Source organism: Rhincodon typus, chromosome 7 (assembly GCF_021869965.1).
Source record: "Rhincodon typus isolate 14 chromosome 7, sRhiTyp1.1, whole genome shotgun sequence".
In the NCBI taxonomy this organism is placed as follows: domain Eukaryota; kingdom Metazoa; phylum Chordata; class Chondrichthyes; order Orectolobiformes; family Rhincodontidae; genus Rhincodon; species Rhincodon typus.
This window is the reverse complement of record NC_063338.1, coordinates 53260195-53281463: the sequence shown is the minus strand read 5'-3', so window position 1 is coordinate 53281463 and position 21269 is coordinate 53260195. Positions and strand designations below refer to the sequence as shown.

Below are 21269 nucleotides of genomic sequence, written 5' to 3'. Positions count from 1 at the left end.
TGCTGCCTGGCCTGCTGTGTTCTTCCAGCCTCCTGTTTGTCTACCCATTAATAGCTATTCACTCTCCCTGCCTGATTGTTATCCACTCTTTTGTCCATCCAACTGTTCTTTTCTCTCTTTGGCCTCTATATCCACCTATTGTTTACACCTTACACCTTCCCCCATCTTCTGCATAAAACCCAACATTTCCTAGCTACCATCAGTTTTGAGGAAGGGTCATTCGACCCAAAATGTTAACTCGGATTTCTCTCCACAGATGCTGCCAGACCTGCTGAGCTTTCTCCAGCAATTTCTATTTTTGTCTCTGATTTACAACATCCGCAATTCTTTCAGTTTTTATTTAGGAACTATCTCTCTGTTATCTGCAGCAAGTCACTTTAAGCCTGAAGAAAAATCAGTTTTGTTGTTCCTTTAGCAGATACTGTAAGTTGTGATTTTTAATTGATAAGTCAGAGACCTTTTAAAAGTGAACCAGTTGCCCTCTGCTTCTTGCAAACCGGTGGAAGCATCTGGAGAAAGATGACTGAAAAGCAGCTTTCTGACTAGCACAAGAATCATATGATCATCTCAGCAACCCTTGTGAACAGGAACTGCTGAACTTCAGTCCCAGGTTTCCCCTCTGTCTATGACCCATGTTAGTTTTTCTGTCGACCTGTGAGTGTGTATAAGGGGGTTTATAAGGGAATTAGAATTTTAATTTGGAGATAGTAAGAACTGCAGGTGCTGGAGTCAGAGATAACACGGTGTGGAGCTGGAGGAACACAGCAAGCCAGGCAGCATCAGAGGAGCAGGAAAGTTGATATTTTAGGTCGGGGCCCTTCTTCAGAAATCTTTTATTTGGAGGATCTGGATGTTCTGTATGTAGCAGTCATGCGGTCACGGCCAGATTGGGATAGCCTGCATGTAGATTGGAGTCCATTGAGGATGATCCAGTTCCATAGGCAGGTACTGAGAAAGGAGATGTGGCTGTATTACTAGTTTCAAAATCTCCCAATCCCAGCTTCATCCCATGACCAACCCGCCCTCTCATCCCCGCCTCCTTGACCTGTCCGTCTTCTCTCCTAACTACCTGCTCCTCCCACCTCACTGACCAATCCCCACCACTATCTATCTGCACTCACCTATCACCATCCCACCTACCTTCCCCAGCCTCACCCCTCCTCTCTATTTATTTCACATCTCCCTTCCCCCTTCCCCATTTCTGAAGAAGGGCCCCGGCCCGAAACGTCAGCTTTCCTGCTCCTCTGATGCTGCCTGGCCCGCTGTGTTCCTCCAGCTTCATACTGTAGAATTTTAATTTGCAGAGTTATGTGCCAATGGTGGATAACTGTTTATCTGTAGCAGGAGTCTAGTTCTCTCTAATAAATAGTAATTTAGTAAAGGAACCTGGTGTGTGTCTTCTATCAACCTAAGTCAATGAGATAGGTAAATTTGGGAATTTTGTGGACTTATTTTTAAAATCTTTAACTTTGTGATAACTCCAGGAATAGTGGGCTTGATTTCCAAGGCACTATCTCAGCAAGTCATGCCATCATCTTGCATTTTCATAATTTTGTTAACAGCATAATACCTGAATAACTTGATTATTACAGAGAAACAGTATGAAGTTGCTAATGAGTCCAGAAGGGAAGAAAGAAGCCTTAAGCTAGCTGAAAATCAAGCCTTCTGCATCAGTATGATACAAGTGAGCTACGGAAATATATTGAGCACCTCTTGTAGTTCAGCAGTTTGAGACTTCATAAAACTGCCCAGCTTACTATCTGAATTGGCCTACAGATAAGTCTGGGTGGCGGTTAGGGTATAAAAATGGGCTGGCAGTAGTCCACAATAAATTCTTGAGCAGCATTCCTGCACCACATCAAAGTAGATGATCAAGTGAAAAAGGAAAAACTTGACACCTTTTCTGTACCCTCCAGTGGTCTCTTTAAAGACTAGTTAAGTCACCATGAACCTACAAAAATTAATTAGCACACACTCAGCTCCAGCTCTGCCAAATTGGTCCAAACATCACATCAGAGTTCTGAAACAAGGATTGCCTCAAAATACTAAATAAAAACTGAAAGAACTGTGGATGCTGTAAATCAGGAACATAAACAGAAGTTGCTGGAAAAGCTCAGCAGGTCTGGCAGCATCTGTGAAGAAAAATCAAAATTAACGTTTCGGGTCTGGTGACCCTTCCTCAGAACTGATATTAACTAGGAAAATGTCAGTTTATACACAGAAGATAGGGTGGGGTAAGGAGGAAACAATAGGTGAGGATAGAGCCCAAAGAGAGAAGAACAGTTGACCAGACAAAGGAGTTGATAACAATCTGGCAAGGAGAGTGAATAGCTGTTAATGGAGACTGTTAGTGGCTAACAATAGGTAGTTTGTAATGGCGGACTCCTGGTGTGTGGGATGGGGGCTAGAACACGGGGGAGGTCAGGACCTAAAATTATTGAACTCGATGTTGAGTCCCGAGGGCTGCAAGCGGAAAATGAGGTGTTGCTCTTCCAGCTTGCGCTGAGGTTCACTAGAACCCTACAGTGTGGAAACAGGCCCTTTTGGCACAACAAGTCCACACTGACTGTCAGAGCATCCCACCCAGACCAGCCCCCCTATAATCCACCTAGCCTACACATCCCTGAACACTATGGGCAATTTAGCATGGCCAATCCACCTAACCTGCACATCTTTTGGACTGTGGGAGGAAACCGGAGCACCTGGACAAAACCCATGCAGACACAGGGAGAATGTGCAAACTCCACACAGTCACCCAAGGCTGGAATCGAACCTGGGTTCTTAGTACTGTGAGGCAGCAGTGCTAACCACTGAGCCAATTTGTTGGCCAGGGAACAGGGTGGTGTCTTAAAGAGGCAGACAAGTGGAAGCTCAGGTCTTTTTTGTGAGCAGAGCGTAGATGTCTATGAAGCAGTCACTCAATCTATGTTTCGTTTCCCCAATGTAGAGGAGACAACATTGTGAACCAGCGAATGCAGTAGACTAGATTGTGGGAAGTGCACACAAAGTGCGGCTTCACCTGGAAGATATGTTTGGGCTCTTGGATACTGGGCAGGGAAGAGGTAAATGGGCTGATGTTACACCTTTGCTGGTTACAGGGGAAGGTATGTGGGGCTGTGGGGGATGTTGGGAGCAAAAGAAGAATGGGCCAGGGTGTCCTGGAGTGAATGGTCCCTGTGGAACAAGGGATGGGACAAGAATATGTGTCTGCTGGTGGCATCTTGCTGGAGGTGGCAGACATGGCGTCTGATGATCTTCTGGATGTGGATGCTGGTGGGATGGTAGGTAAGGACAAGGGGAACCCTATCACTGTTGTGGGAAGGGAGGGGGTGAGGATGGATGTGCGGAGATGGGTCGGTTCCAGTCGAAGGCCCCTGTCGATAGCAGTGCTGGGGAATCTTTGGTTCAGGAAGAAGGTGGAAATTTTGGAGGCTCCGTTGTCAAAGCTGGCCTCATCAGAACATGTGTGACAGAGATGGAGGAACTGAGAGAATGGAATAGAGTCTTTACAGGAAGCAGGGTGTGAGGATGTATAGCCCAGGTAGCTATGGGAGTCAGTGGGTTTATCATGGAAATTAGTGGCCAGTTTATCCCCAGAAATGGAAACAGAGATGTTGGGGAAGGGAAGGGAGGAGCCAGAGATGGACCAGGTGAAAGTAAGGTCAAGGTGGAAATTGGAAGCAAAATCATTGAACTTTTCCAATTCCGGATGAGAGAGGAAATGATATCGTCGATATATCAGAGAAAGAGTTTTCAATGAACAGATCAAATGGGCACGGAGGCGAAGATGGCAGAAGAAAAGTTTAATGTCATATCGTGCCCGAAATTCATTAAGGTGGGGACGCAGAGGAATAAATCTGAGGACTGTGCTGAGTACAGAACGTTCCACATCGGAGAGCGGAAGGTTAAGAGGGGTGGTGAATACACAACAGGAGGTGGGGTTGGGACAGGAGATGAAGTCAGAGGGAAGGGGAGGAGAGGAAGGTTCCAGAGGGCCATGGGTTTCTCTGAGTTGTTGCATCTTGTGGGCCTTGATGCCGAAAAGTAAAAGAAAAAGTTTCTTGTTAACACGGCGAATGAACTGGAGGATAAAGTGGAACTGCGGACTGATGCAGCTCTGAACCAGTGTGATGCGATTGTGTTGGACAGAGAGATCAAGAGTGTGCATGGCACTGAGTATGGATCTCAGGATGCAGCAACAGCAGCTGTCTATGGAACGTTGAACATCACGGAGATATCTGTGATCCTGGCTGGATTCAAACCACGAGGGATGAATCTTCAGTTGGAATCCACGTAGGGGGAGTCTGAGCCGGAGGCCAATTTGATACAATCCAAATGATATCAAGAAATGGTGGGAGCCACTGCATACTCAAAGGCCTGACAATATTCCAGCAATAGTACCGAAGGCTTGTGCTCCAAAACTTGCCGCTCCCCTTGCCGTGCTTTTCTAGTACAGTTACAAAACTGTCATCTACCCGACAATGTGGAAAATTGCCCAGATATGTATTGCCCCACAAATTTAAGGACTAATCCAACCAAATCAATTACTTCCCAATCAGTGTAATCTTGAACGTCTGTAAAGTGACGGAAGGTGTCATCAACAGTGCAATCAAGCAGCTCCTGCTCAGCAATAGCCTCAGTGACGCCCAGTTTGTGTTCTGCCAGGGCCACTCAGCTCCTGAACTCATTACAGCCTTGGTTCAAACATGGACAAAAGAGCTGAATTTCAGAGGTGAGGCGAGAGTGACAGCCCATTACATTAAGGCTACATTCAACTGATTATGGTGTTCAGGAGCCCTACCAAAACTGGAATCAATGGATATTAGGGGACAAACTCTCCACTGGAAGGGGTCATACCTGGGACATAAGCAAATGGTTGTGGTTGTTGGAGGTCAGTCATCTCAGCTCCAGGACATCTCTGCAGCAGTTCCTCAGGGTAGTGTCCTCGGCCCAAATATATTCAGCTGCTTCATCAATGACTTTCCCTCCAACATAAGGTCAGAGTGAGTATGATCATCAATGATTGCACAATGTTCTGCACCATTCATGACTCCTCAGATACAAAAGCAGTCCATGTTCAAATGCAACAGGATTTGGATAGTATCCAGGCTTGGGCTGACAAATAGCAAGTAATAGTTCCACCACACAAATGCCAGGTAATGACCATCTCCTATAGGAGACAATCTAACTGCTGCCCTTTGACATTCGATGGTGTTACTATCACAGAATCCTTCACTGTCAACATCCTTGGGGGTACCATTGACCAGAAACTCAACTGGACTTGCCACATAGACACAGTGGCCACGAGAGTGGGTCAGAGGTTAGGAATACTGTGGCAAGTAACTCACCTCCTGACCTCTGAGAGCCTGATTACCATCTACAAGGCACAAATCAGCAGTGCGATGGAATACTCCACATTTGCCTAGATGGATGCAGTTCCAACAACTCTCAAGAAGCTTGATACCATCCAGGACAAAGCTGCCCAATTGATTAGGACCTCATCCACACGTATCCACTCCCTCCACTACTGACGCTCACTAGCAGCAGTGTGTACTATCTACAAGATGCGTTCCATAAATTCACCAACGATCTGTAGACAGTACCTTCCATGTCACTCACCATCCTGACTTGAAAATAAACCACCATTTCTTCACTGTTGCTGGATCAAAATCATGGAATTCCCTCTCTAAGGACATTGTGTGTCAACCTATAGCTCATGGCCTGCAGCAGTTCAAGAAGGCAGCTACGACCACCTGCTCAAGGGCAACTAGGGACAGGTAATAAATGCTGGCCAGCAAGTATCCCACAAATGAATAAATTAAAAAATAAATGAAGACTTCTTTCTACTATGCTCTGAGTTTTGGGACCAGGATCCTTTTCTGTGAATTCAAATACACAACTGCTCATTGATCTACATTTGAAGTATTTTTCCCTTGTAGTGGAATCATATACCCAATCCAGTCAAATCCAGCTTCAGTTTATTTCCTCTGCAATACAATTTTCTGTACCTGCATCTGTAACTAATATGATGTCTATATTTCCCTTCAGATCTTTAATAAATGTGATGTGCCAGATCTGGGGATTCAGCAATGAATCTTGGGTCAGTATATTTATGGTTGGCCACCGTTGAGAACTTATCCAATTTAAAAGACTGGCCTGTTGTTGATTTTGTTTAAAATTCAATATTTTTTTAAAACCACCGGACCTAATCTTCACAATTCCTATGTGGTACTTTTGTGACAGCTTTATGCATGATGTTTACCAATTTATGATGGACCATTTTAATCATCGCCCCAAAATTTGTAAATGCACTCATTGCAACAGCATTCATTAAATTAGTTGCAGATGCAGAACAGAGGAAACATTCTCCCATTGCATTGACTCACATTTTTATCAGAAAGTACAGAAGAGAAAATTGCAGAAAATAAATAATAAATCATAATATTTCTCCAAATTTTAATCATTTTGACTATCCTCTTTGTAAAACATGAATTTAAATGGAAAAATTTTCTGAGTATATGTCAGAGTTTAAGTGACCAAGAATGGGTGATATTTGTTATTGTGTTGAATTAAAGTTCATCATTACTTTTCATATATTCTTGATTTACAGGTACATGGCACCAGAAGTCATTGATGACTCTATCGACAAGAGTCATTTTGGCTCATTCATGTACATTGATATCTATGCCTTGGGTCTGATCTACTGGGAAATCGCACACAGATGCTGTGTTGGAGGTAATCAATTTTAAGGTTTAAAAACTGGAAGGTAAATATAAATGGGTAACAAAACACAGATTTTGCTACTGGCTTCTGAGCCCTGTCACCAGGTTGAAATGTGGCTCATAATTTTCAGGGTGTGGGTTGACAACCATGCTTTGTGGTCTTCTTCAGGAGAGATTGCTGTTAATGAAGGGCAATGGGCAAGGTCTCAAAGAGATGGCCTCTGTAGAGGGAAAATGACAGGAAAGATGTTTAGGGCAGCTTGGTGGCTCAGTGGCTTGCATTGCTACCTCACAGCACCATGGACCTGGGTTCAATTCCAACCTCAGGTGACTTCTGTGTGGAGTTTGCATATTCTCCCCATGTCTGCATGAGTTTCCTCCCACAGTCCAAAGATGTGAGGATTAGCTATGCTAAATTGCTCCTAGTGTCTACAATGGGAATTGCAGGGGTAGGGGGTGCATCTGGGTGGAATTCTCTTTGGAGGGTCGGTTTGGACTCAATAGGCCAAATAGCCTGCTTCTGCACTAAGTTCTTAAACTTTTGCCGGATTGGAGGGTTTGAGCTGTTGGCAGAGGTGGATAGGCTGGGGCTATTCTCCCTGGAGCACTGGAGGTTGAGGGGTGACTTTTATAGAGGTTTATAAAATCATGAGGGGCATGGATAGGGTGAATAGTCTAGGTCTTTTTCCTAGGGAGGGGAGTCCAAAACTAGAGGGCATAGGTTTAAGGTGAGAGGGGAAATGTTTAAAAGGGACCTAAGGGGCAACTTTTTCATGCAGAGGGTGGTGTGCGTATGGAATGAGCTGCCAGAGAAAGTGGTGGAGGCTGGTACAATTATGATATTTAAAAGGCATCTGGATGGGTACATGAACATAAGAACATAAGAACATAAGAACTAGGAGCAGGAGTAGGCCATCTGGCCCCTCGAGCCTGCCCCGCCATTTAATAAGATCATGGCTGATCTTTTTGAGACTCAGCTCCACTTACCCACCCACTCACCATAACCCTTAATTCCTTTACTGTTCAAAAATTTATCTAGCCTTGCCTTAAAAACATACAGCGAGGTAGCTTCAACCGCTTCACTGGGCAGGGAATTCCACAGATTTACAACCCTTTGGGTGAAGAAGTTCCTCCTGACTTCAGTCCTAAATCTGCTTCCCTTTATTTTGAGGCAATGCCCTCTAGTCCTAGTTTCACCTGCTAGCGGAAACAACCTCCCTGCCTCCACCTTATCTATTCCCTTCATAATCTTATATGTTTCTATAAGATCTCCCCTCATTCTTCTGAATTCCAATGAATATCGTCCCAGTCTACTCAGTCTCTCCTCATAATCCAACCCTCTCAACTCTGGAATCAACCGAGTGAATCTCCTCTGCACCCCCTCCAGTGCTAGTATATCTCTTCTCAAGTAAGGAGACCAAAACTGCACACAGTACTCCAGGGGAATATGAATAGGAAGGTGTCAGCGGGATACGGGCCAAATGCTAGCAAATGGGACGAGATTAATTTAAAATAGCTGGTCAGCATGGACGAGTTGGACTGAAGGGTCTGTTTCCATGCTGTACAACTCTATGACGTTATGACCCTGAAATCACCAGAAGGCTTGAATGGAAGGCAAGTAAGAAGGTGCTGACTCTCCATTTTAAATGTAATGTAATGTAATGTCAATGGCTTTTGCAGCCAGGCCACCATTGTGATATGGGGGTGCTCCTCCACAGCGTGGCCCCCAATCTTGCAGTGAACAGCTGAGCATGAAGGACATCCAATCTTAGCTGGAGTACTGGTTCCGACCATCCACCCACCCATCCCCATCTTCACCCAAGGTTTGCGGCAGGGTCAGAGGTCTCTCCATCTGGGTGAACCTGAAAGTTACCTGGTATGACATCAAACGGGCAAACTGATATGCATGACAACAGCACTGTTTTTAATGTCAGCCAGTGTTGGATTTCAGTCCTGACTAGGAGCTGAGAATGAAAATGTAGGCAGTGAATTTAATTGTGAGCCATATTCATCTAGAACTTTGCTGTAAAATGTTGATTTTCTCTTTATGGGACTGTGAGAACATGTGTGTTGTGGTAAAGTATGCTGAATGTTGAGCCAACCCCCAGTATGCTGAATACCTGTGGAGCTGTTGCTGGAAAACTCTGGGCTGAGATAAAATACTGTCTCATGTGAAGGGAGGACAGGCAATGAGCTATTACTCTGTATTTCCTTGTGGCTGTATTTTGCGAGGTGTTGAAAGATAGCTTGTCTGCTAATTTGCTACCTTCCCTTCCATGTTAATAGAACAGAAGGTCCCAGAGAAAGGATATATTAAAGACATAAAAGAACTTATTATCACTGAGTAAGGAAACATAATTCATTTTCTTTAGTTTTTCACAGCAGTTATTTAGATCCTTGAAATCCACAGTGATTAATATTTTGAGGTTTTTTCTGCAGAATTACCTTTTCTGTTGAAATCTCTCCCTGTTCCAAGCAGAGTTCCAGTGTTGGCAGGGCGTTGAGTGTGAAGCCAGTTTACTGTCACCTTCCCAAATAATGGCATGATGCCAGAAATGCTTACCCCAACTCAAACATGACTGTTGCAAGTGAATTTCTTCAGGAGCATGCTGTCTTCTCATCACCATTGTAATAATGCCACAGAGGCCGGTATCCCTTTATTTATACATGGAGGATCCTTGACACTGATCCAGCTCCCTCAGAGCCAGCTCTCAGAGTGAACAGAATCTCTGACTGTCCCATTTATAGCTGTCAGCCAGGACTCCCTGATTGGACCAAATAAACAGCCCCAATCAGGGAACTCATATTCTCCGAGGTCCAGCTGGTTGACCTCATCACAATAACTACAACTACTAGTATCTCAATGGTGCCCTTCCTAAATCTACAATTTCCAAGGTGGATGTCAGGGAACACCGCAACCGCAAATCGCTCTTAAAAACAACACATCATCCTACCTTGGATGTGCTCCATTGTTCCTTCATTGTTGTTATATCAAATCTTAGTTCATGGCCTCTAACACCACAGTGGGTGTATGAACACCACATGTCCTGTAGCTGTTTAAGAAAGCTGTACAACAACACCTTCTTGAGGAAAATTAGGTGTTGGTAATAATTGTTGGAAATGCCAAAATCCCATGGACCAAGTCTCTTGTGGTGAGGCTTTAACATTAACCATGTTCTTTCCCCTGTGGAATTTAGGCAGCACTCGGATTGGGTGAGAGCTAATATCTTAGCAGCAAAGCTGAACATTCACCTACCTGTTCTCTTTGGTGATGCAGCCTTTAGCCAAATATCAGATGTTGTTCTTACTAGTGGCATGTTCTCTAGGTTGTAATTTAGCTAAACCTGGTTTGGCTTCTCCCAGTCTGCCATTTGTACTGTGTGGCCCTGGTGTCAGTTGTCTGGTGAGAGTTAGTTAAGCCATCTTACTCGGCTGTTAGCAATGCATCATGTGCCATTTTCTTGACAGAATTATAATTTTGAGCACTCCCAGTTGTGGGACCTTCAGTGTTCCTTGGTGTGCACCTGTCATGCTCCGTCATTTCCGAAGAAGAGCTATACAGGGACTCAAAATGTTACCTACTGCCAGGCCTGCTGAGGTTCTCCAGCATTCACTATGTTTGTTTCAGATGTCTAACATTTGTAGTAGTTTGCCTATATTACGCTCTGTGGTGTGATGGTTTTCCCATGCATGTTACCAAGTTGTCTGGTGGTACTTCTCTCTGTGAGCATGTTTCTACCTTGATCTCCTTGGGGCATTAGTGTTGGTTTGGGGCTCATATTCCTGGCTACCCTCTTTGATGTACTCCCCTGAAGTATGTTGAAGGGATCCTCCTCCTTCGTGGTCTTTTGGTTGCCACAGGGGCTCTGCAGTACTACTGTCATGTGCTTCTCATGCCTATCTCTGGGTAAAATTGGATAGACTCTTGATAAGCGAGGAAGTGAAAACTTAAGATGGGTAGGAAGGAATGTGGTATAATCAGATCAACCATGATCTTATTGAATGGCAGAGTTGGATTATGGGACAGAGTAGCTGATACCTGCTACTAATGCATCTCTGGATTCGTGCTGGAGTGTCTTTCATTTCAGGTTTTATGTTACACATTGCTCTTTCGTCTGGATTTTATGTTTGGCGGGCTATCCAAGGCTTTAGTCATCCTCATTCTATTACGAAATTTGCAGTAGGAGTAGACTAAAGCTACAGTCTAAACAGGATTTACAATAGCTTCAGTAATTTGCTCTTAAATTTCTACAATTCTTGGTTCTAAAGCAGTCCTTTTCTCATTTGTGTCCACAGTTAAAAATACAGAAATACATCCTTTACACAACACATTCCCTGAAATCTCATGGTTTCTGTTTAGTTTTAGGAATGGGAATACGATCAGATCTGTCACTTTTGCTGTTCTTGGCAACACTTGCTCTTGCCCTATGGTAGGTTACCCTTCTGGTGAAATTTATCACTAAGCCAACTAATTGTAACTAGGTATTCCAGTTGCTTTACATATTCTTTCCAGGTGTTACTATACATTACAGCATCATCTAAATAAACTGCACGATTAGGCTCTTTAGCTATGACTTGTCTCATAAGTCTTTTGAATGCAGCTGTGGCAAATTTAGACCTGAATGGCATGACTCAACATTGATATAATCCATTTGATGAAACAAAGGTTGATATTTCTTTAATTTTTGATGTTATTGGTTACCAGCATTCCCTTTAATGAATGAATTTTAGAATGAACTGAAGCACTGCCAACCCTACCAAAGAAATTTTCTAATTGAAGAACTGAGGGTGAATCTTCATCACCTCAATTACTTTTCTGTAATGTATTTGGAATCTAGGCAACTCATCTGGCCTAGGAACTAATGTCACTAGTGAAGTCTAACTGCTTTGGCTGGATTCAAGCAGGAGATTTTCCAGCATTCACTGAACCTCTGTTTGTACCTGAGCTTGTGTCTCTGTTAGGGATGTGATTTCATTTGTATTGGATCCCTTGTATGCACATCACATACAGCTGACATAGTACATCTGGTGTATTTCTACAGATTTCCTTGAATTTCTCAAGTAATCTTCTAGTTTGCCTTCCTGTAAGTACAAAAATATATTACCTAACTGTCTGAGTAGTTCAGTATCAGCTCATCAGATTGTAGGAGGTTCATTTTGTGAACTAACCATCTCTGTCATCTGTGCTACTTCTCCGAGAAAGCCTCTTTAAATAACTGGGAGTCTTTGATTGTCAGTATGCTGAGATGTCTCTGTGACCTTGGCAGAGATCTATACCTTGGTGATGGAAACTTCACACTGCCCAGAATGGCTCCTTCTCCATCAGCCATGGCAATCCGTAATGAATGTGGAACAAACTTTGCAACGCTGGCTCTTTTGATGCCACATCTTGAACAAGAGGTGGTGGTGGCTGTGGTGACTATGTACATGTAGGCTTTTGAAGCCATTTTGCTTAACTAATTCTACCAACTCCTTAAACTGGTCCAATGCATGTCATTCCCCTCTAATTGTCCCGTCTGTTTTTTGCAGCTACGACTGCCTAACCAGCTGGCTGCATTGACTTCAACAATGTAGTGTCCTCTCCAGGGCTTTATCACAGCCTCATGACAATTGGATCTTGTACTAACTCTTAAGGGTCCATAGTTGCAGTGGTTATGAGTCAATATAAATTGATTACAAATTAGTTTTCTTGGTTCTGTTTGTCTCTGCTGATCTTATGTAAAATGCCCTGATTGATGGTGCTAATATCAAAGTACTTATCAAAAACCTTCAGTATCAGGTCACATGTTATTGAATCCTCAGCAATCTCTTGTCTTGTTTAGTATATTGTCAGCATTGATTCCCAATAAATATAAGAACATGTTGATCTGTCTGTGTAAATGGTCTAAGACAAATCTGATGTGTTGGAATCTCAATGCCAATTGTGCCACTGTGCTGCCTGGTATGGAGTGGACTGGCATGGGTAGGAGAAGGGTTTCTCCTTCACAGACTGATTTGTGGCAGGAGTTGGGTTACCTACTTTAGCCTGTTTTGCATTCTGTTTGAGCTGTTTGTTGTGATTTACCCCATTTTCACTTCTTGTTGCTCTCAAGCTATGTTGTTTTCAACCAAATAAAAACCAAAAGAACTGCAGATGCTGTAAATCAGGAACAAAAACAAAGTTGCTGGAAAAGCTCAGCAGGTCTGGCAGCATCTGTGAAGGAAAACACAGAGTTTCGGGTCCGGTGACCCTTTCTCAGAACTTATGTATTAGTATTGTATATGTATTAGAACTTATGATCCAATACATTACCTCTGTTCTGAGGAAGGGTCACTGGACCCGAAACGTTAACTCTGTTTTCTCCTTCACAGACGCTGCCAGACCTGCTGAGCTTTTCCAGCAACTTTGTTTTTGTTCCTTGTTTTCAACCAGTTTGCCTTGTCACTATACACACCTTCCCTGAAATTTATCTCTCAAGTCTATCTGCTCTCGTTCCACTATCATTACTAACTGCTGGATATTGCTCGCCCAAAGTTGTCTGCCCCATGTTGTGCTGGTTTTGCCTATTGCAGAGTCTGTCCGTTCTGTGCTGTGCTGGTTTTGTTTACCATTGGAATGTAGTGGCTTTGAGATTTTGAATACTGCTGGAGTTTGTACACTGTGTGTTTGCTGGTTTATTGCCAGTGGCTTGTCAGTCTTTACCTGAGATTGTCCATTGTGGCCTCTTTCATTTACCTTATTTCATGTCTGCAGCTTTTTCCTCTTATTTCGTTATACTACTGCATTGTTCTCTTCCTGTTTGGATTTGGAAGGTGGTTCCCACTGCTGCTGTCTCGTGTTTTTAACAATTTGCATCAGTGCTGGCCACATCTGGGTGACTTTTCTCTAAGGAAGGATTTTCTTCTGTTTTACAACAGCCGCCATTTTGTAGATATGCTTAGAAATGTCTGTGAGGCCAGTGTAGTAACCGAAGCTGTTTATTGAATTATGTGCATTACGAATCGCAGCAGACTGAGATCTCCACTTGACTATCTTGGAATAAGCCCTTCTCTACTGAGTATCGCATGATCTGATGTCATTTCCTGTGATCTCATCAGTTGTCTTAATGATAGCTGCCATCCTAAAATGCAGAGAGATTCATAGATCAAAAACTGGGGATTGGAGGGTGATGATTTGGAAGTGCAGTAGTGATTATAGTAGTATCTTGAAGAGAGTCAGAAGGAAATGGTAGTGGTGACCAGTGAAGCAATGGTGGTATTGTTGACGTTCTGCTTGGTGGTTGAATGTTTTCCTGCTTGAGATGATTAGCTGACAATTTTGCTTTGCAAATGAAGTGTGTCAGTTATTAGTCCAAACCTGGATGATGTCATGTGATCGATAAGCTTACATACAATATAACATTGTTTGCTATATTGTAGATACATATGATTATAGAGTGACTTTTATAATGATTCAAAATAGTTTTTTAAATTGTGGTATCTTTGGATAAATTTACTGATTATGAATGTTTGGTAGTTTTTTCTTAGAAAAACATCATGTCTAGTACAAAAATGAATAATGCATATGCCTATGATTTTTACACAGGATTCCACGATGAGTATCACTTGCCCTATTATAATCTTGTTCCTTCAAATCCTTCCATAGAAGATATGAGAAAAGTAGTCTGTGAACAAAAACTTAGGCCAATACTTCCAAATCAATGGCAAAACTTTCAGGTATGACTTGTGTGGTTTATTAATTAATGTTTGTAATTATACATAATTTTCAGCAATGGTGAACAACAAATTAGTTTTACGAAGTCAGTCATCAGTTTGTATTAATTACCACCAAGGTAATAACATCAACATATTTTTCCAAAAGTGCAATGAAATTTGTGACATGGATTAAACCAGAACTTTACATTTAGGGCACACAGTAAAGTTAAAAGGCACTTATGTTATGTTAATTCAGTGCTAAAAGTCTGATTTTCCTCAAACAAGAACTAACACACTCCCATCTACTTCTTAAGGGAGGTAAAGCTATTTTCTAATCAACTATTCAGAGATGTTGTTATCCACCTCTGGAACAGGTGGGATTGCACCTTGGCCTCTTGGTTCAGAGATATGGACACTACCACTGTGTTACACAAGCTCCAAATCAGCAAAGTATATCCCAAATGATCAATCTTGTCAGTCATTTAGTACGCTAAGCCTCACAAACATACTGTATTCCAAAAATTTCTTCTTGATGTGCAATACAATAGTTTTAGATTGTCTTCTCTGTAACTTATTATAAACTTTGATCTGAACCTATCCTAAAAGCAAACTTTCCTTTCTTCTACCATCTCTCAAGTCCAAAAATTAAGCAAGTGGAATGATGGGTTGCTGGGCATTCATTAAAACTGGCCTGAAATGAGTGTTGAACAAAAACAGAAGTTGCTGGAAAAGCTCAGCAGGTCTGGCAGCATCTGTGAAGAAGATAAATCAGAATTAATGTTTCAGGTCCGGTGACCCTTCCTCAGAACTGATATCAGAATCCTCTCTTAGGCCAAATATCTCCAGCATCGAGGCACTGGCCATGGTCAGTCAACTGTGTCGGGCAGGCCATGTCATCTGTTTGTCTGTCACAAGAGTCACAAAACAAATTGTTCATCATAGCATGCAATTACTGGGAGGGCAGGGGGCATGCTTCAAGGTCATCTTCAAAGCCAACTTGAAAAAGTACAATATAACTGACTCAAAGGATTTCTAACCCATCACAACCCAAACAGGGTAGAAACATCGCAAGGTGCCACCATTGTGAACATCTCTGACAAGCTCAGAAGGAGTCTAAATACAAACAGTGGATGGAGTGAATAAAAACCAGAGCATCCCAGCCATCCACTTCAGCAAATACCATTTGCTCCACCCATGCCAGAGTTTGTGGATGCAGTTTTGGACAATTTAGTCACCTCAGGATCTACAATAACAGAATAGAAGAAAGTCATCTTTAATCCTAAGGGACTGCCAAGGACAAAGGCAGATGATGAAATTTGAATTCTGTACAAATCTGGATTAAAAACTATCTTAATGGTGACCATGTAACCATTAGCAATTGAACATAAAACCCATCTGGCTCATTAATGGCAAACTTACCTGGTCTGGTCTACATGTGACTCCAAACCCACGGAAATGCATTGTCACCTAACTGCCCTTCCTTATTACTTGCTCAGCAATAACTTGCTCACTGTTGCCATTTTGGGTTCCACCAAGCCTACTTATTTCCTGACTTTACAAGACCCTTGATCTGAACATAACTGGAAGAGCTGGTCTCTAGAACTAAGGTGAGACTGACTGCCCTTGACATCAAGACAGCATTTGACTGATAATGGCATCATGGAATGCTAGCAAAACTAGAGCTACTGGGAATTGGGACAAACTCTAATCTGGTTGGAGTCACACCTGGCACATAGAAAGATGATTGTGGTTTGTTGGAGGCCAGTCATCTTAGCTCCAGGGCACCTCTGCAGGAGTTCGTCAGGGGAGTGACCTAAGCCTAGCCGTCTTCAATTGCTTCATCAGTGACCTTCCTTCCATCATAAGGTCAGAAGTGGCGATGATTGCTGTTGATTAAACAATATTCAGCACCTTAAATACTAAAGCAACCCTTGCCCAAATGCAGCCAGATCTGAACAATAAGAACATTAGAACTAGGAGCAGGAATGGGCAGTTCAGTCCCTTGAGCTTGCTCTGCCATTTGACACAATCTCATCTCAGCATCAACTCCCGTTTTCCTGCCCATTGTCCATAACCTTTTAACCCACCTGAGCTGATTAGCAGCAAGTGACATTCACACCATATAAATATTAGGCTATGATGATCTCCAAAAAGGTAGAACTTGGCATGTCCTCTTGATGTTCAATGGCATTGCCATCTTTGAATCCGCTACATTCAAAATCCTGGTGTTACCATTGACCAGAACGGAACTGGGTTAATCATTATAAATACTGGGCTTCAAGAGCAGGTAAGAGGCTAGGAATTCTGGGAATGTTGTGAAACGTGATAGAATACTGTCTACTCGCCTAGACAAGTGTGTCTCCAACAGCACTCCATATCATTCTGGACAAAGCAGTCTGCTTAATTGATAACTACCTTCAGCATTCACTCCCTTCAGCACCAGTATAAAGTAGAAGCAAGGTGTACCATCTACAAGACTGCTACAGTAATTCTCAAAGGCTCCTTCAGCAGCACCTCCAAACCGCAGCCTTTCTACAAGAACGAAGGCAGCAGATGCATAGGCACCCCATCACTTGCAGGTTCTTCTCTAAGTTATACACCTCACTGACTGGAGCTATATCAGGTTCCTGCATTGTCGCTGGATCAAAATGCTGGAACTCCCTCCTTAACAGCACATTGGTGTCTCTATACCCCGAGGACTTCACAAAGACATCTCACCACTATCTTCTTCAAGATATTCAGGGATGGGCAATAAATGAGTAATGCCCACCTCCTATGAATGAATAAGAAACTGTCTAAAAACAAAACCTAACTCTGCTTTCCTTCTTAATTGAGTTGGAAACGTACTAAAAGAACTTTTATTCAGTTGGATTTCAGGAGTTCTACCTACACCTCCCAGCCTTGGTCTTTTACACTGCTGCTACCCCATTTTATCAGCAGGAAAATGGAAGTTCCCTTGATCAATGTTCAGCAGGTCTTCCATCTTTCTGTCATGTCTGTAAATTTAGCCCTCTACCTCCTTTTATTTTATAGCCTGTACTATAGATCCTCAGCCCCAAACCCAAAAGGAATTGCTGATCATGTGTTTCTCAATTGATTATAGCATTGGCTACAAATTGCCCAGATATAATTTTCATGCTAGATGCTACTAAAGTTTCTTAAGAAAAAAGTAGTTTTTGCAATGTATACAGTTCATTTAATCAATTATACATTGAGGATAACAGTCTGTGATGCATTACAGCCTAGGAAATATCGTCAATAGCCATCAGTTAACTTTGGCATTTGCTGCATAAAATCATCCTGCTTTCCTCAGGAATTCATCTTGAGCTGGCTTGATAAAGAGAAGGATAATTATTTGATAATTATTGAGGTGGGAACTGAGCACCAGCTTTTCTCATGAAATGCTGTAGGAGTTTGACTTTGTAGGGTGAATAAGATGTGTATTTACTTGATTACACTTTTTCATATTTAATTAAAAAATAGCACTCCAAACTCAGGAAAAAAAATATTAGCAGTCTAAACTTAGGAAATATAAACAATACCCCAAAAGATAGAAAGTATTGAAACTTATGTCTGGAACTATTGGTAATTGCAATGCATTGCTGTAATCGCAACAGCAGTGGTGGCTGCAAGAAATTGAAGCAAACAAATGTGTAATTTTGTTATTTTTTTTAAAGGCACTACGGATGATGGGTAAAATCATGCAGGAATGTTGGAATGCCAATGCAGCTGCACGACTAACAGCACTTCGCATCAAGAAAACACTCTCCAAACTAAAAGTGGAGGATTAGGGAGTATCCAATTATTATTGTGCTACTGTGAACTGCCAAATTCTGAAACTTCATTGAGACATTGCTACTGCAAATATACTGAGAGTCACACACTGTTGGTATCCATGTTTATAAAGATGAAAGTGTGACAAATTTGAATAAGTAATGGATAATATGTGTTTGGGTAGGTTAACTAAATAACGTAACAACAGTAGTTGCTGGAAAAGCTCAGCAGGTCTGGCAGCAGCTTTAGAGAGAAATCAGAGTTAACATTTCAGATCTGGTGACCCTTCCTCAGAACTCCTCAGTTCCTCAGTTCTGAGGAAGGGTCACTGGACCTGAAACATTAATTCTGATTTCTCTTCACAGATGCTGCCAACCTGCTGAGCTTTGCCAACAACTTCTGTTTTTGTTTCTGATTTACAGCATCCGCAGTTCTTTCAGTTTTTAATGTAACAACATTATGTGATTCTCAGCAATTTTAAAGAATTGTTGCAATTAGAATTTGGGTATGTGAGGAATTTTAACACTGAACACATGGGCACCTGTACAATTGATAAACATCCAAATCGGGCAGTTAGTTTATCCTGAAAAACTATCTGGTTGGATTAAATTATTTAAAACATCCTTGTGTTATTGTACCATGAACATAAATATGGAATGGCACAGACTATTGTAATTGTTATTTAAATGTGTAAACGTCTATTAGAATGATACTTCTGTTAAATCATTTAAATGAACACGTGAGTTAAGTTTTTAATGAGGTGATAATGCCATCTATTGTTTGTGCTTGCAGGTTTACCCTATTGATCTCATTCGATTACACATTGAGGCCATTGCTGACATCAGTCAGCATCATCCAAATTCTTTAAAAAAATGTTTTCTCTGAAGTAGAATTGAACTTTGCCAGATAATTTATGGTAGTCATCGTTTTTATTCCAAATTCAGCATATTCAAGTAAGAAATCGCTATGATGACAGGATAGTATTTGATACCTATCAACTTATTTCTGAAAGAAAAGATTTGAGATAAAACGTATCACTTTTGCCTGGTGTTTAACTCGACCATTGTCTTGGATTGCATGGTGTATCCAAGCGGTTCTTTTCAAATTCGTTTAAATGTAACTAAGAGAAGATCTAACAATGTTAATTTGCTTAAATATGAACATTTATAGAGTAGTAATAAAAGACAAAAAAGGAACATTTTTAAGTAAATAAAAAGAATGAAAAAGAGAGGAAAAAAAACAATAAGCCTCATGTCCTTCTGCCGGTTGGGGACCTCTCAATCGACGGCTGGTCTGGAGGCTGAGGTTGTTCCTGGCATCGTTCGCTACCCCAGTCCGAGGTGAAGCCCCAGCGACTTGGAATGAAACTCCCTGTCTCTTCTACACTGTAACAAACGGCCAGGCACAGAACGGCAAATACAGAAGACAAAACTGCCTGCTAGTACTCTACATTGGGGAAACCAAGTGGAGGCTTGGGGACCGCTTTGCGGAACACCTACGCTCAGTTCGCACTAAACAACTCCACCTCCCAGTCGTGAATCATTTCAACTCCCCCTCCCATTCCTCAGACAACATGTCCGTCCTGGGCCTCCTGCAGTGCCACAACGATGCCAACCGAAGGTTGCAGGAACAGCACCTCATATTTCACTTGGGAACCCTGCAGCCCAATGGTATCAATGTGGACTTGACAAGCTTCAAAATCTCCCCTCCCCCTACCGCATTCCCAAAACCAGCCCAGCTTGTCCCCACCTCCCTAACCTGTCCTTCCTCCCACCTATCCCCTCCTCCCACCTCAAGCCCCATCCCCATCTCCTACCTACCAACCTCATCCCGTCCCCTTGACCTGTCCGTCCTCCCTGGACTGACCTATCTCGTCCCTAACTCCCCACCTACACTCACCTTTACTGGCTCCATCCCCGGCTCTTTGACCTGTCTGTCTCCTCTCCACCTATCTTCTCCTCTATCCATCTTCTAACCGCCTCCCCCTCTCTCCCTATTTATTTCAGAACCCCCTTACCCTCCCCCATTTCTGAAGAAGGGTCTAGGCCCGAAACGTCAGCTTTCCTGCTGCTCTGATGCTGCTTGGCCTGCTGTGCATCCAGCTCTGCACCTTGTCATCTACAGGAAAAACAAGCTGCAGATGTCGTTTTCGGCCCATAAAGGAATGTTCACAGGTTTTCACAGGTTCACCAATTCAAAGTCGTACAGCTTGTCAAGTATCATCTTTAACTTTCCCAGCCTATTTTCCCATCCTATACAATCTATTTTCTCATGCAGCTGTCGAATATCATCATTAACTTTTAGCCCTTCGGCTCATCCTATACAACCATGTAACATTTGTCTACCATAGAACAGTCTCCTCGCTATGCCTATGCCATCCCATCAGGGCCTATGCTATCCTATCAGGGTCAATGTTGCATGCATTGATACTGCCTGTGAAGATTTCTATTACCTGACCCTTTGGGGATTTTTCAGATGGCACTTCTGACCCTCAGTAACACATTGAAGGGTCAGTGCAGACATTGTCAGGGAAGACAAGCAAGCACAAGAAAAGATGGAAGAAGATACATATGGCCTGTTTCTAATGTTATCTGGCGTGTTTGGGTAAGTTTATAAAGGTCTGTATTTTGCAGTGGGTTGATGGGTGGATGGCAGGCTGGTTATGTTGTTCCATTCAGTTATACTGGCTAATGTCTGAGATAGACCAGGCATTAATCAGCATAGCATATCTAGGGTAAGTACACAGCTGAGACATGAATGTCTGTCTCAAGTCTCCGACACTGAGTTCAGTGTCGGAGACTTTCACGAAGGATTTTGGGTTGTGGAAATCAGCCCATCACAAATGTAAACTTCCTGAGTAATTACTCTGCATGTGGATGCATCTCTGCAGGGTCTTGTTGCCCATCTCCTAATTTGTGTCCAATATTTGTGATCTGAATACCAAATGTTTGGACCAAAAACACATGAATGTGGGAATGATTATGCACATGTATCCACTGTAATTTTAAAAGCATTCAGCATTTCCTGCTGGGAAGCTGAGACTGGATATAGTAGTTTAGTCTGATCAGAAAATTTAGACATTTTGCCTCAACACCCATC

General features: G+C 42.4%; 1 protein-coding gene across 1 annotated transcript in view; it reads left to right on the top strand.

Moving 5' to 3' along the window:
• Positions 1 to 18187, top strand: part of LOC109912784 (TGF-beta receptor type-1) — a 44139-nt gene extending 25952 nt beyond the window's left edge. Inside the window, exons 6-8 of the mRNA XM_020512223.1 lie at positions 6611 to 6735; positions 14287 to 14417; positions 18074 to 18187. Of these exons, the coding sequence (XP_020367812.1) occupies positions 6611 to 6735; positions 14287 to 14417; positions 18074 to 18187 (370 nt within the window). The remainder of the gene's footprint in view (positions 1 to 6610; positions 6736 to 14286; positions 14418 to 18073) is intronic.
• Positions 18188 to 21269: the final 3082 nt, after the last annotated feature.